Raw genomic sequence first — 16,598 nt, forward strand, 5'->3', positions numbered from 1 at the left:
AAGTTAGGAAATATGTGTTTGGTATATATTTTCTTTGAGGTAACAATACCTCTTGGCAATAAATCGTATACCTTTGGAAAGCTGTTTTCTTAACGTTCAGATGGTGCCACATGTGTGAGGAACATGCATTTGTGGGAGGAGCAGCAGAGCTGAGTATGTGGGTTGCGCCCATAAAGATTTGAAAATCTTCTCTGCCAAACAGCTTTGTTTTTCTGTTCCTACTGACTCTTTTTTTATTACCAAGTAGGTTTACACATACAAGGTGTTTGCTTTGAGATCTCATCCCACAGCATTGAACCAGGCTGCAGACCAGCAGAGGAGGTTGTGGCTGTGTATGGTTCTTCCACACGTTACTCAGGCTGCTTGTTAAATGAATACATTGTTTTAAAAATAAATAGTTGCCAATATGTCTGGTTTCATCAGACTTCAATCATCCAATCCACCAAACAACACCAAAAGAGTCAACAGCAGAACAAGCTGTTTGGAAGAGGAGATTTGTCCCATTTTTCATGGGTGCAACCCACATACTCAGCTCTGCTGCTCCTCCCACAAATGCATGTTCCTCACAAATGTGGCACCATCTGAAAGGGAAATAAACAGGCATTCCAACAGTATAAGATTTATTGCCAAGAAGTATTGTTACAGCAAAGAATGTATCTAAGAAACACACATTTCCTTACTTTGTGTGCTATGTTTGGTTTGATTTTCTTTTAAAGACTCAGTTAATCATAATCATACACACATGGAGAGGAAACAGCAAGTTGATCAGGCCATTTTCAGCAGTGGATGAATCCATGTTGAGGATTTGTGGCAGTCCATTTTTAGTGACTTGTCTAAAATGCTTGCTGTATTGTTCTTGAAATTTGATTACTTTTATTTTCGTCCAGGCTGCTGGCTTCTATGCATTACCATATGGCATGAAAATCAAATGGCAGACTCTTAAGCATCAATTGTAATCTATTCATCACAGTGAATATGATGAACAATGTGAAGTGAAGCAGGGAAACCTGCAATGAAGCTGCATTACTAATTGTTGTTAACGTAACTTGACAAAAGATGTTGACGGTGATTTTAAGGGTCTGAAAGGCTCTTTAAGTATTACATGTTGACCATCTTTTTAATACAGTATCACAAGGAATTGTTTTAGTCACTCACAATCTATACCGTATAATGTTTGCTTACGCTAACTAAAGCATGATTGACATGATTGCTGTTTATTTAAATAAGGGTTTGTAATTACAGGTATAATACCAATCCACAAAATAAAATTGGACTGTAATTACCTGATAGTGCTTGTCTCTGCTTGTGAGATGCAGTTGGTGGAATTTTGACGTGCATGCTTCTGATAAAATAACTGAGTGCAGTTCGCTAATAGAGAAATGTCAGTGCCAAAGGGCAGGAGTTTCTGAACAAAACCAGCCTTTCATACTGCAGCATGAAGCTAAAGTCATAGGATTTCGTTGATAATGCTGGGCGGCTGATTGTTACCCAATAATCAGTCACAGAAAACACTGTTTGCAGCAGTGAGCAATGTTTGATGCAAGATAAAATAGCAATCACATAGTACAGAAGTAAGAAGTGCAAACCAAAGTTTACTTTGAAGGGCAAGGCATGCTTTATCATCAAATATGATATACTTTATTTTGCGTAATTATTGCAGTGTAAATGCATTCCACCCACATTTCCTCTTCTCTCCTTTCCTTTTGATCTACACTCTAAGCTTCTAATTCTGGTTTATTTGCCTCTCTCTTGTTTCTTGTCCTCCGCACTTCAGCTCCTCTTTTTCTTGTGTCCTTTTCTTCTTCCCTTTCGCACTATTTTCTTTCCTCACCTCCTCCTTTAGTTCATTTCCCCCACTGCTTTAAATTCTCTTCTTCTATAGTTCCCTCCACTTCTCTTGTTTTCTCCTCATCTCCTTTTCACTTCTCCTCACATCACCTCACATCTTCTCCTCTCTTTATTTCTCCTCTTCTCCTTTCCTCTTCTCTTCTCTCTCTTTCTATGTAAATTCACTTAGAGTTAATTGCTTCCTGAAGGTTTTCCTCTCGTGTGTCATGCTGCCCTCCGTCATGTGATGACACTGTGTGCTTGTTACTGGGCCTTTGGGAGAGGCCAGCAGTGTGCACATGAACTTGCTCCTCCACTTTACCGTGCAGCTTGGTGGACCCCGTGAAACCACGCCTGCTACTACAAGCATGCGATCCTCTGCAGTGTAGAGAGAAGCACCGCCGTTTGCTGTGTGGGACTGGAGGACAGATTTCTTAAATGGCTGAGGAGGTTTTAATTCCGTCGTCGGGGAGAATCACATCGGTAAGTTCAGACTGGCTGCATGAATGAGGTCAGAACCAGTGCCAGGCCGTCAGCTGACTGAAACCCTATTGTTTCAGACTAAGAGGCCCCACAGCTTATAGCATTTGCTACCTGCTTTCAAACTTCAACAGCACTCAATAACAGCTAATCAGATCTTAGAAGGAGGACACCAAATCTTACAAAAATGTACTATGACAATCAAAACCTAAACTGTTGAACTATTTAAACTGTTGAGGCTGAGCTAGTGGACCTGAGCGTGAGACACCAAGAGGCAGAAGGCTGGAGTTCAAATAAAGGACCTTATTTTTTGCAGGGTAACAGAGTAGAGAGTCTAAAGGAGTGAAGCCGAGGGGAGAAACAGAAGGAGGACTGGAGACAGGGAGTGCAGCAAAGCACACACACCTGAAGGCAGCTAAAAGTTCAACAAGAGGGGTCTGATACGCATCCTGACACACAAAAGGTCCATGCAGAGCTGGTGGGCATGAAACAAACCCAACATTAAGAGGGTTGGCTTTGAGTAGGGCACATTGAGTCATTTACAGAAGACAGTATAACATACCTCTTATATCCGCACAGCTTTCCACAACTGTGTGTACTTTATTTTCTTCAGTTTTATTTTAGCAGGTCTATCTATATTTCATGTAAGTGTTGAATATTTAATTTGAATGTTTTACTATTTCTTTTAAAACATTTTATTGTAAATGTTTTATTTTTTAGGTCCTTTTCTTACAATGTATCTTTTCTAACTGTGTTCCTGTATGCATCTTGTAAACCAAGGCCAATTCCTGGCATTTAAACCTACTTGGGAATAAACCTGCTTCTCATTCTGATTCTCGTAGCACACATTAAAAAGCAGCTTGAAAGAACATTAAGTCAACATGCGAGTTATATCACACTGGATCACATTTGGAAACATGCTATTAAACAAAGTATGTTTACTCTCAATCTTAAATATTTCTACCAAATCTTCTCTCATGTGTGTTGTGCAAAACTACATCACTAAGTTAGCAATTACACAATTATAGTGTAACAGTAACGTGACATTTAAAAAAATGATTGCTTCATTTATTGTATGTCTAATTATCATATACAGTGTGTGGGAATGTTATGTTATAAATCCTTTGTTAGCCTCATTTCAACAAAGTTACAGCCCTGTCTGGAAACAATGTCCAAAGAACATAACAGCATACAGATAATATTAGTCTTTATATTTGGCTGATATGAACATGAACACGGTCGTTCGTACGTCGTTCGTACTTGTGTAACATCATTCATCTTTCCCATCTTTTTAAAACAATCCCCTGTTGCAATCTCAAAGCAAAACTTATCCTTTCCATCTTAAACATATCATAAACAATGTTTCAACCACATTCTAGTTATGGCGTTCTTGCGGGCAGCACTCACGATTCGAAATAAATATGAATCATAAGAGGAAACATCGGATGGTTAAGCACCCAGATATAAAGATTCAAATTTAAATGGTATCTGAAAAACCTTTCCTTAAACTCCACGAACCTCCTGCCAGAATGGATTCAATGATGTGCAAGACCAGAATATGAGAAAATGGTTTGCCTCAAGGCATCCACACTGTCGCCAGCATGGAGAGGATTTGGTTTAGTGTCTCTTTTGGGGGTTAGAGTAATGACAAATCTTTGAAGGTTTTTCCAACAAAACTCTCTCCATTAAGTTGAACTTGACGTCTTCCTTTGTGTCTTCTGTGATTCTCCCAATCTTCTTCCTCCAGAACTAAGTTTCCTTCCCTTTCCCATTGTTGTTGGACATACAGCGAGTTAACTTTTGTTTGTTGGAAACCCATATACATTTTTGAGATAACTTTCTGGTTTGAACCCTAAAGATCGGCATCTTTCAAAACTCTTAACAAAATGTCATAGCAATTCACTTGTGTACTCTCCCTCTGAATTTGATCATTGTACAAATCATCACTTTTCAGGCCAAACTGCCTCTTCAGATTCTAAAAGCTGTTCATGGAACCCTTATGAAAAAATGTGCAGTATGCTGCCAGGCCTTGTACAGCCCAACCCCTAAATCTTGCGCCCCATCTTCCAGACACAACAATGAATCATACGCAGCCCATCTTATCACTCTCACAGCCTCCTTCAAGTGATTTTCAACAACCACTCTATTCCACAACTCGACATACAGATCCATGGGTTTCCCAGTTTGTTTAGTTCATTCATCAAGACTTTATCCCCAGTTGCAGCTTGAATTGGAAATTCTTCTGATACAGCAATCTCAGTCTCCTTCCATCTAGCTACGTTCTTTGGATTTCCCCGACATACTGTATCAACGTATCATTCCAGCATTAATACAGTCAGCTTTTAAACTATCTGACCACTCCTGAAATTGTTGGTCAGATAGTTCTAGTGGAAGAGACTGGAAGAGATACTCTCTGCAAAATAACCATTTTGACCAATTCAATGCAAGAACTCAAATTGAGAAAAGGAACAAGGTCCCCTATCTTTATGTGGGAGGTAGTTAAGTGAGAACAATATTGTCAAATCTATTGGAATATTTACCCCCATGTACCTCATGAATTTAGCATCGCACCTCAATTTAAACAATTTAATCAATTTCAATATTTTCTGAGGGACAGTACTGAACTCAAGATTTGTGTTTGCAAAACATTTAGCTTATATCCAGAGAAAGACCCATACTGGAAAAAAGGGAAAATAACTGTACCAGAGAATGTTCTGTGCTGGATAAATGCACCAATCAGCAAGGAAGGCGATCCTTTGTTCACACCCATTCATTGCTATCCCCTACACATTGTTACTCTGAATAATCCACTGGCTGAGAGGTTTGATAAAGATTACAAACAAGAGAGGGTTGATTGAGCAGACCTGTTGCTCTCTGTTCTAAGCAAAGGAATTTGAAACGACTCCATTAACTTTGAGTCTCGCACTGGGGCTATCATGTAGAGCTTGTATAGTTTTTACAAAAGTAAATACAAATGTATCCTTGTACAAATTCCAATTCACACAGTCAAATGCTTTTTCTGCATCTAGTCCAACTAATATTTATTCTAAATTACATTCATTTATATTATTAATTATATGTAATGTCCTTCTGATATTGTCCTGGGTTCGTCTTTTTTAGTACACGTGCCTCCATAAGCATTCATCTGTTGTCATCTTAGGATTTATTTATCTAAATAGTTATCAGTGTAAAAAACTGTATTTAATTTCGTCTTACTGTACAATATTTAATTTTACCTTCTGTTCTTGTATATCTTATATTCTACTTATGTGTATATAGACTTCTGCCTGCCCTATTTTTATTTATTTTTAGAATTTGTCTTGTATAAATATGTTGCATTGTTGGAGGAGCTTGGGACTTAATATTTTCACAATGATGGGTCAAACCTAAATGATGTCAAATGTCAGGTTATCAACTTTTACCCAAAGATTTGTCTTATATTCACATGTTTCAGAAATACCACTAATCTATGTATATCCCTGTGTTTATTTGTCATCTCTGCCGGGGCTTTATCGTGCTAAAGTCTTCCTGGACAGAACTGAGGCTGGCGTCATTTCCTTGAAACATAATGGTCCTGTTATGATACACATTTACATTGTCCCTGTCCTCATCTTCAACCACCGTCTGTCTTCCACTGCATATGCCTCTCTTTTTATGATGCCAGTTGGAACAGATGGCTTGTGCCAGGCATCAGGTCTGTCTGTGTTAGTTCTAACATACATCTGCAGGCAGAGCCTCTGGATAATCTCTCAGTCTCTTTGTTTTGCCTTTGCAATTTTTACCTCTGTTGGATAATTTAGGACAAAGTGAATATTAATATAAGAACACTGTCAGAGTTTGGTATCGTTGTTTGGTATCTGGAGCCTTTTTGTCCTAAGCTTAGCGTATTTTTACCCGCTTTTGTGCTTTGTCATTAGCTGTTTGCCGAGTCATATGCCACATGTCTTTCCTTTTCTATCTTTTTATTTGTGTCTTACAAAATTGTTGTTCTTCTGTCCTTTGCTGTTTCGCTTGCTTTTAAGACATAATTATTGTACTGTTCTCTCTATGTGTTGTACTGTGTCAGTGTCAACATGGATTAGCCAACCTCTTTTGAGAGCCAGGGAATGAGCAGCCATGCTCCTTTATTGACTTCTGTGCAGTCAACTGACAATCAAACGGAGTGAAACTATAAAAAAAACTTCCAACAGGAAAAGGAGGGAATTTTTTTTCTAATACAGCAACAGTCGTAATCAGTATTCTAGACGTTCGATTTGTCAAAAACGTCCTTGTCCAATCAGACTAAAGTTGTGCTTCACATGGTCCGGCCCCTTTAAGTGCGATTTCAGTCAGGTTGAAAATCGCCCCAGGGGTCTCTCATACTCTCATCTAAAATGTTTTTTGTTTTCAAATATCAGAGCTTTCAATGGAATCTCTATGGGTTCCAGGGGGGCTTGCACTTACGCGCTTTCGTCATACGTAACTGAGAAAAAAAGCGGGCAGCTTCGTTGATCAAGTCACTTACTACTCTCATTGTGTGTTACCATCTAGTGGACACAAGAGGGATCTCTGTCTGAGTTAATCATCTAAAACCAAATTGATATGGTCTTCTTTAATGTTTCAAGGTTTCAAGGTTTTATTGGTCATATGCACAGAATATACAACGTAAATGTTGGCAATGAAAATCTTATATCCCATGCTCCTCCAACAACTCAACATACATGGTGCAAATAAGATGAATAAAATAGTGCAAAAAGAGAGAAGAATATTTACAATATCAACAATACAGATTTGAGGATGTGAAATATATACATATGTGGAATACATTGAGAGTATTTAAACACTTTACACTGTTGAATGAGGAGGTATGGACAGATGCATATATTACGTATAGCAGATGTATATGGCAGATATGTATCATATATAGATGTGTGTACTATAAACAGATATGTATGGCAGATGTGTATAATATATATATATATATGTATGTGTGTACTATAAACAGATGTGAGTAGACATTCACAGAGCTCAGGAGTTCAGCAGTCTTATAGCCTGTGGTATAAAACTGTCTCTGAGTCTGGTGGTCTTGGTCCGGATGCTGCGGTACCGTCTGCCAGACGGCAGCAGACAGAACAGATTGTTGCTGGGGTGATGGGGGTCCTTTAATATCCTACCGGCCTTCTTCCTACACCGCTGGGTGTAGAGGTCCTCCATGGATGGCAGCTCCGTCCTGGTGATGTGCTGAGCAGTTTTCACCACCCTCTGTAGAGTCTTACGGTTGAGGGCGGTGCAACTGCCATACCAGGCGGTGATGCAGCCCGTCAGGATACTCTCGATGGTGCACCTGTAGAAGTTGCAGAGTATCCTGGAGTCCATGTTGAACTTCCGCAGTCTGCGGAGGAAGAAGAGCCGCTGTCGAGCCGTCTTGGATATGACCCTGGTGTGATGTGTCCATGTCAGGTCCTCACTGATGTTTACCCCGAGGAACCTGAAGCTGCTGACTCTCTCCACAGGAGTCCCGTCGATGGTGATGGGTGTGGGTGCCTCTCTCTGCCTCTTCCTGTAGTCCACAATCAGCTCCTTTGTTTTGCTGACGTTGAGATGGAGGTTGTTGTCCTGGCACCAAGATGTCAGGGCTCTGACCTCCTCTCTGTATGCTGTCTTGTCGCCGTCTGTGATCAGGCCGATGACGGTCGTGTCGTCAGCAAACTTGATGATGGTGTTGGAGCTGTGTGTGACCACGCAGTCGTGCGTGAACAGGGAGTAGAGGAGAGGGCTGGGCACACAACCCTGAGGGGCTCCGGTGTTGAGGGTCAAGGTGGAGGATGTGATGTTCCCCATCCACACTGCCTGGGATCTGCCCGTTAGGAAGCTCATGATCCAGTCACAGAGGGCGCTGTTGAGCCCAAGGTCCCTGAGCTTAATGATGAGCTTGGAGGGCACAATGGTGTTGAATGCTGAACTGTAGTCAATGAACAGCATTCTCACATAAGTGTTCCTCTGGTCCAGGTGTGAGAGGGCAGTGTGGAGGGTGAGGGAGATGGCATCATCCGTGGACCTGTTTGCTCTGTAGGCAAACTGCAGTGGGTCCAGTGAGTCAGGGAGGGAGGAGGTGATAACAGTTTTGACTAACCGCTCAAAGCACTTCATGATGATGGAGGTGAGTGCAACTGGGCGGTAGTCATTGAGGCAGATGGGTTTTGTCTTTTTGGGGACAGGGACAATGATGGACTCTTTAAAACATGTGGGGACTACAGACTGGAGCAGTGACCTATTGAAAATGTCCGTGAACACATCTGCCAGCTGAACTGCACACACCTTGAGAGCACGGCCAGGGATGCCATCAGGTCCAGGAGCCCTGTGTGTGTTGATCCTTTTCAGAGATCTACACATATCTGCACTGGTTAAAACCAGTGAGCAGGGATCCTGGGCCTTTTGTGCCTCCACAGCCGGGGGCTTCTCAAAGCGTGCATAAAATGTGTTCAGTTCATCTGGGAGAGATGCAGACACTTCCTCAGCACCACTCGTTGTCCTTTTGTAGTCTGTTATTGTTTTTAGTCCAGACCACATATTTCTGGCGTTGGAGCCCTTGTAGTTCGACTCCACCTTGTCCCTGTATTGTGTTTTCGCACTGCTAATAGCTCTCCGGAGTGCATACCTGGAATTCCTGTACTCATCCAAATCACCGCCGCTGTGCGCGATGGCCCGTGCTTTAAGTTTAGCTCGGACCTCGCCGTTTATCCAGGGCTTCTCATTTGGGAATGTCCGTACAGTAATCCGCGGCATGACGTCATCGATGCATTTGCCGATGTAGCAAATGACCGCGTCAGTGTGTGTGTTTATGTCGTCCTCCTCAAACACACACCACTCCGTGATGCCAAAGCAGTGGCACAGAGCAGAGTCAGACTGCTCCGACCCACGCTGCACTGTCCTCGTCACAAGTCGGTCCCTCTTCAGTCTCTGCCGGTAAGCGGGGAGCAGAAGAAGAGATATGTGGTCTGACTTGCCGAAGGGGGGGCGGGGGAGGGCTTTATATCCATGCCGGAAAGGAGTGTAAACATGGTCCAGTGTATTTCCACCGCGCGTGGGGCAGCTGACGTGCTGATAGTATTTCGGCAGGACTTTCTTCATGTTGGCTCTGTTAAAATCCCCGGCCACAATAAATGCGGCCTCTGGCCGAGAAGTCTCTGTCCTGTCGATAATCCCATACAGCTCCTCCAGCGCTGTGTTGTTGTCAGCGTGCGGCGGAACACACACTGCTGTTAGAACAACCGATGTGAACTCCCTCGGCAGATAAAAAGGCCGGCATCCGATCATGATGTGCTTTAGGCTGGGAGAACAGTCCGAAGAAATGATCTCCACATCTGAGCACCAGTTGTTGTTAATCATGAAGCAGACACCTCCTCCCTTGCTCTTCCCTGAGTTTATTGTCCGGTCCTGGCGATGAATGGAGAATCCGTGTGGAGCAATGGCGGCGTCCGGTATCGTGTGGTCGAGCCAAGTCTCCGTGAAAACCAAAACATTACAGGTCTTAATGTCCCGTTGAAATGCCACCCTGCTTCGGAGTTCGTCCAGCTTATTATCCAGGGATTGGACATTTGCCAGAAGTAAACTCGGTAGAGGAGGCCTGTTTTCACGTTTCCTCAGCCTGACCAGGACCCCGGCCCGGGAACCTCGTGGTCTCTTCCTCCTGCGCTCCACAGGTAGAGCTCCAGCAAGTAAACACGGAGACTCTCCATTGTTTGCAGGTCGTCGTGGATTATTGCTGTCCACCAGCGACCTGATGTGTAAAAGCTGTTCTCTATCATATTGGATGATAGGGCTCGCTTGGGCGGTTTGCATGTTGCAAAAAAAGTTAAAAACAACCAACAAAGTAAAACAATGAAAACACTAAGATGTGGAGTTGGTGAGGAGCTCGAGACACGGCAGCCATCCTCGGCTCCATTTTCGGAAGAATGTAGAATATACCTATTGAATGGGTCACCTTAATCACCAAATTGGCCCCCCTGAGATTTTTTTCAGGAGCCGCCACTGGCACTTACTGATATCATACATTCAAGTATAACAAACACATATTAACACATAAGATCGCTAAGTTTAAACAAGATAAATACAAAGTAAATAATGCTAGCGCGAATGCTAACACATTTGCTCACGAGAGCCTGTTTGCAGGCACCAATCTCAGGACACCTCCTCTCTGAGGACACCTCCACTCTCAGGACAGGAAGGGGATGCTAAGAATTCCTAAATAAAACTGCTACTCTCAGTATAGAGTCACTTTCCGAACAGGAAATTCACGCTAAATAAAGTCATACTGACTCTTCTGGTGGAAGCGACATGTTTCCACTATGTTAACAGATTTGACTTATACCTTTTGTCTATCTGCAGCGGAAAGGTGACTATTCTCACGGTTCGATTCAGCCATATCTCGGCATAGTTTTTTTAATTGTACACAGGTCAAGTGACATGAGAACTGAACCAACAATGGGCGTGACTCTAACGGTCTTATACCCAGTGACATCACAATCATGTGCCAATACTATCCAATGAACACACAAGTAGTAGCATCTACTTATGTAGCACTTACTACAAATATTAAAAGAGAGTTGTTGTTGTTGTTACCAGAAACTAGGTTCGTAGGAAGAGCAGTAATTGGTTAAAATAATAATTAGCAAGAGAACAGAGAAAACACCACAGACCAAAAGATAAGTTTAGAATTGCCGGCTTTATCAAAAAAGGAAAATAGAAGTAGAAGAAGTATTATTTAGAAAATGGTACCTTTAAGACATTACACATACAAAACATACAACACAGGAAAAACCATTTGCATAAATGGTTTTTGATTCAAAGAAGAATCTGAGTTTTACTCAGTTACCCTTTAAGTAAAGAAAACTATTTTGAATTCTTAATATCTAGTTAACTTAAACTCAGTCAGTTTCAGTAATTTAGCTAGTATCTCAGTTGAGCTCTTATAAGTGTTCTAGTATTAGTTTGTTATCCAGTTAGTTTGCAGTTATTTGGTATAACTAGTTCTTTAATTTTCCATCTTAATTATTAATCAACTTAGGCCTATTTTAGTTAATTAAATCAGAAGCATTTGGTATTACCCTCTATCAGTAGGTTATTACAACCAAGAAACATAGGGCATCTTACTAAGCCCACAAGAGAAAGTTAACACCAGTAAATGCAGTATCAATCAACCTTACAGTTAAACACATTCACAGTATGCACATAAACATCAACACAAAATGGTTAACTGTATCAATGTCCATTAAATCAATTCCTTAGTGCTAAACAGTCCTTTAGCGAGAGAAAGGGAGAAAGTTCCCTTTCACACAGCAGCGCGGAGCAGTCCACGCACTGCTCACGTGATCCAGAGGGGAGAAGTATGGCGGCTACTACTGGCACAGTCTTACCGCAGTTGGTGATTGATTCTCGGCAGGGAAAGGAAGGGAAAGGCTGAAGCACCCGGCCCCTCACTACGATGTCCGCTCTCCTCGAATAGGAGAAAAGATGTTTCTTTCGACGTACAAACACAGTTCAACGTTGCTCCTTCCTCGGGTGGCTCGCCATCCAATGTCGTTGACCACGCGCTGGATGCGTGATCTTCAAAAGCAAACTGTATCTCCGCGAATCTCCTCAGTAACTCAAAAACTAAAACGCTAAACAAAACCACAGTCTATCGACATAGACAGAAGGGTAAACAAAACACTCACAGCAAGAAAATAAATCGTCAAATACACTTAGATTTCTTAGCTCTAATATCTTCTTACTGGAGCTACTCTCAAGCGTGACTTCACCTGTTCTTGCTTCCTCGATTCTCCCGAGAATCTTCTGGAAGAGAATGACTATCAGCACTGTGATTAGCTGATAGATATGACCTTTCAACTTCAACCAATGATAAAATAAATTACCAAACCCATGAAATAATGTTTTTAATCCTATTTATCTGTTTAAGATGTTTTTAATATCAATAAAGTAAATTATTTGAAATGATGAAATTCTGTTTGATATTTATTCTTATTTATTAACTATTTAATAACCATGTCTATTTTCACCTGGGTTACAACTTACATTAACAGAATGATACACATGAGTCATACAATATACATATATCTTATGTTATACCTCAACACACTATAGACTATAAGCTGTGTCCCAATCATTTATATCATTATTATTATTATTATTATATACAAAAGGAAAAAATCTTGTATTTTATTTACACGCGCTATTGATTAAAATAGGTCAAAATAGGACCTTGACAACGTCCACATAGGTAGGCTATAGTGAAATAAGATAATAGAAAACATAAGCCTCTTGATTTAATAATCAGAGCTGAAGCCTCTCTGCCATCTCATATTAGACAGATTTCCTTACTTATCTTTCAATAATAATAACATGAAAATATAGACGACTGTACTACGATATTTTTACTGCAATCAGCTGAGTTTACAACACCAACCCCCGGGTGCTCAAGGTGTGTGCCGGACAGTTAGCAGGAGCTTTTCAACACCTCTTCAGTCTCTCTTTGAAGCTGATGAAGGTGCCTGAGATCTGGAAGACCTCCTGCATTGTCCCGGTGCCCAAGAAAACACGCCCCAGCACTCCAGGACCGGCCTGTAGCTCTGACTTCTCATGTCATGAAGATATTTGAGAGACTGATCCTGCTGCATCTCGAACCCCTTGTAAGGCTATACGTGACTCTGGACCCTACAGTTTGCCTACCAGGCCAACATTGGTGTAGAGCAGTGTTTCACACACTTTTTCAGACCAAGGACCACTTAACCAATGAAAAAACACTCACGGACCACCTAACTCCCCAAATATGCCGAAACAATAGTCCTGCTTACTACTCCAACCGTATATTATAAATTACAGCCTAATAATAACAGCTTTATGTGACCTTCTCTATATCACTCGTTCACACATTAAATCAACAATACAAATACACCTACGGATTCTACAAGCAATTCGTTCATAAGCAATTTAAACGGTAAATGCTGATAGATTTTACACATCATATGAAACATAGACTACATTTATTACTGAGTTTATGTCCGAGCGAACAGAGAGATACGCAAAATGCACCGCATTTAGTACGACACAAACTTCTGCTGTGGATTTTCAAAAATAAATACAGTAAAACTATGGTTGCAGGCCCAAGTTTAATAAACACAAGGTAATTATTTACACTGTTACATTTACAAATAGCATTGTTTACTCACTCATACACTGCGTGTCTCTGTTGCTACCTAATGGGAGGAATGGTGCTGCTTGTGCTGAGACATCAGTGAAACAATGTCTGGATCCAAACTGGAGAGTTTTAGTCTCATATCACAGTCCACATTGATCCTGTTACGCCGCTTTGTTTTCAGACCAACAAGTGTAGAAAAACCAACTTCACAGTTGTAGGTGCACTCAAAGAAATAACTTGTAGAATTTACTTAATAAAATCCTTGTAAGTATTTGCACTCAAACTTTCTAAGTAAATTTTAATCCTGTTATATCAAGTATAACTTACTTACCAGTATCAAGTACAATGTACTTACTACTAACCTTAACATTTGTGAAGATATTAAGTAAATGTTATTTAATTATTTTCATACAAGGACCATCAGTTATCAAAATATTAAGTAAATCTTACATGTCTGTAATATTTACTGTTATGAAGTGAATAGTAGATTTTACTAATTTTTTCTGTTTGATAATTACGTAGTTGTATTAAGTTGTTTTACTCACTCTACTTATGCAATGTTACTTATTTTCTTTTGATAAATCTTAACCTTATGCAGTTAATATACTTCTACCACATACCACACAATTAAAATGTAATGCAATTAACTGTTTATTTAGTCAGAACAGCCATGCTCACTGATGGAGATACTCCATCATTCACACATTATATTATCTTAACGTTGGGGCGGGGGGCAACAAAAAATGTCGGAGGTCCGTTGAATGCTCATTCACATGACTGCTTTTCTTCACCAATTTTTTTTTTTTTTTTTAAATAACTAAAATATCACTGGTGGTGACCATACATACTGCCTGTCAAAATGTTTAACCCATGTTTAAGGGCATCAAATAGAAATGAGAATATCACAAGGAAGAAAAAAAACACAACAGGAGGTGAAGTTTTACAGCGACAGAGCTAACACCACCAAAATTCTAAAAGGAAAATATGTTTTACCATTAGTAAAATTAACAATCAATGCCACTCCAACCCAATGTTTTTTGTCTCCAAGTATTACAATATATCAAAGATAAAACACTCCATTTGTCGGCAAATATTACAAAGATGTGGTTGTGTCAATATTATCTTGCTCTCAAAGACAAACACACACACAACACAACACATAACACAAATGAACGGGAAGCCAAAAGCATTTGACAACTTCCAACAACTGGTTGGGATGGTGATCAGGTGGAAGCATTTAAGCCAGCAATTTGGACTTTAAAGCTTGTATTTTTGGGGACAGCTTAATGCCATCCAAATCCAAGAAAAGTTTTTGGAAAACTTCAAAAGTGTATCGAAGAGCTGGTGGATATGCAAGGTTGAGGGCATAAATGAGTCCCATAAGCAATGCGCATGCTTTAGCGGTGCATCCACATCCTTCGATCATCTCCTTTCCTTCAACAATGATGGACACAGCTGGATCCTCTGCACCATGAACCACCAGGATTTTGAGGACATGTTGCATGGCATCACTGCGGCAGTCCTCCTGCATACAATTTACAAGAAAAAAAGACAGTTCTATTGAGCGACAAATCAGAATTTCTTCATTCATAATGACGTCATTTCCAGAAAGTAAATCATTAAGCTGATTCTGAGCTGTAATCATACTTTACCTGGCAATCTTCAAAAAGGTCCTCCCCTTTCTCACCCAGGTACACAATGAGGCTGCGGATAACAGTGTCACGTTTCTCCTCAATGCTTTGGTTCTGTTAACAGTTTAATATAGTGTCAATATTGAAGCCTTATTCATAAACAATGAACTGTCTCAGGAAAACACAAGAGCATACTGTACATGCGGAGGAGTCATGTGAGCCAGTGTTGAAGCTACTGAGCGTGAGAATTTGTGCTGTATATGCTTACGAATGTGTGTGTGAGAAGAGAGTCAGAAACTGAAGGTCCATCTTCCTACAAAAAAGTGAGCAAGCACACCTGACTTAGTCTGTACAAAAACGGTCTCAGCGTGGTCCCCAAAACACCTCCCTTTGCCTTCATCAGGGTAATAAGTTTCGGTGTGTAGTTGTCAAGTTTGTACATGAAGCTCTGCTCCAGGGACATTGTAGATATCCTCCTGAATTCTTCCTTGATCTGCAATGACATAAATGACAAATACAATAATCAGGAAAGGAGATCAATAATCTGGTGCTAAATGAAAGTTCAAATATGAGAGAATTTAAACCTTCCAGATATTCATGGTGATATTTATTATAGAAACATTGTTAGTGCCCAAACATTGTTAGTTACAGTTCATACTTGTAAGAGTATAGATTCACCTACCCCATCTTCACAAAACAATGCAGGCCATCTCTCTCTGAAGATCTCAGCAGTTGGACTTTCACTCACAATCTCAAGCCTTCGAATCGAGAATGTTTTGGCCATTTTCTCTTGAATCACCTTGTTGTTGTTACTCTTCTTTACCTCATTAAGAAGTTCCTGTCTTTCAATCTCCAGACTGTTGCTTGTTTCTCCACTTGGATGTGGAGGAAGGTAGTTCACCTCTGCTTCTGGTTATGAACCGAAGCTCGTCTACAATCTCATCTATACACCTAATAGAGACGTTGAAGATGCAGTCTAATTTAAGTAATAGGGACCCAAGCTCATCAACAATGACTTGAACAAAATCTTCACCCTCACTGACAAGTGTTTCATCAGAAGTAACTTCACTTTCATCTACCAGCCAACTACCATCCTCTGTTCCCTGACTTGAGTATGTCTGAAATATAGCATGTTTAAAATCGTCAAGGCTGTGAGGATTGTGCTTCCTACTTTTGTGTGAGGCAAAAGTAGAATAAATATTAGTAGTGTAATCACAATCCTTAAAAACACAATGAACAGTTTCGTGCTTTTTTAGATGAACTGCAATGTGTTCAAAATATTGCCTCTCGGTGTGAACACTATATGAATTGCATACAAGACATGAAAATGAATTAATTTGCCCTAACTGTTCTGCTTTCCTATGATCTCTAGACAAATGGGTATGAAGGGCCCCCCAACTTTTAAATGAACAAGGACAATCTGAGAACAAGCAGGGTATTGTCCGACCTTGACCAGTGTGGCAATGTTTTAATCTATAGTGCTT

General features: G+C 40.5%; 2 protein-coding genes across 2 annotated transcripts in view; one reads left to right on the forward strand and one right to left on the reverse strand.

Moving 5' to 3' along the window:
- The first annotated feature begins 2,133 nt into the window (after positions 1-2,133).
- The window catches only part of slc2a15a (solute carrier family 2 member 15a), a 77,869-nt gene continuing 63,404 nt past the window's right edge, over positions 2,134-16,598 (forward strand). The window contains 1 exon segment of the mRNA XM_063874517.1: positions 2,134-2,310. Coding sequence (XP_063730587.1) covers positions 2,266-2,310 — 45 coding nt within the window. The 5' untranslated portion in view covers positions 2,134-2,265.
- Positions 14,704-16,256, reverse strand: LOC134858562 (uncharacterized). Its single transcript, XM_063874534.1, has 4 exons — positions 15,797-16,256; positions 15,452-15,607; positions 15,136-15,228; positions 14,704-15,008 (listed from the first exon to the last, which is right to left on the reverse strand). Exons 1-4 carry the CDS (start codon positions 15,896-15,898, stop codon positions 14,721-14,723), a joined length of 639 nt encoding a protein of 212 aa, XP_063730604.1. The 5' UTR covers positions 15,899-16,256; the 3' UTR covers positions 14,704-14,720.

The sequence above is a fragment of the Eleginops maclovinus genome, chromosome 22, assembly GCF_036324505.1.
Source record: "Eleginops maclovinus isolate JMC-PN-2008 ecotype Puerto Natales chromosome 22, JC_Emac_rtc_rv5, whole genome shotgun sequence".
NCBI classification, from domain to species: Eukaryota; Metazoa; Chordata; class Actinopteri; order Perciformes; family Eleginopidae; genus Eleginops; species Eleginops maclovinus.

Coding starts and splice junctions, on each gene's coding strand:
- LOC134858562 (XM_063874534.1), bottom strand. CDS start 15,898: ATGGCCAAAACATTCTCGATTCGAAGGCTTGAGATTGTGAGTGAAAGT. Junction 15,229..15,451: donor TTTTGTACAGACTAAGTCAG/GTGTGCTTGCTC, acceptor AACTGTTAACAG/AACCAAAGCATTGAGGAGAA. Junction 15,009..15,135: donor ACCTTTTTGAAGATTGCCAG/GTAAAGTATGAT, acceptor AATTGTATGCAG/GAGGACTGCCGCAGTGATGC.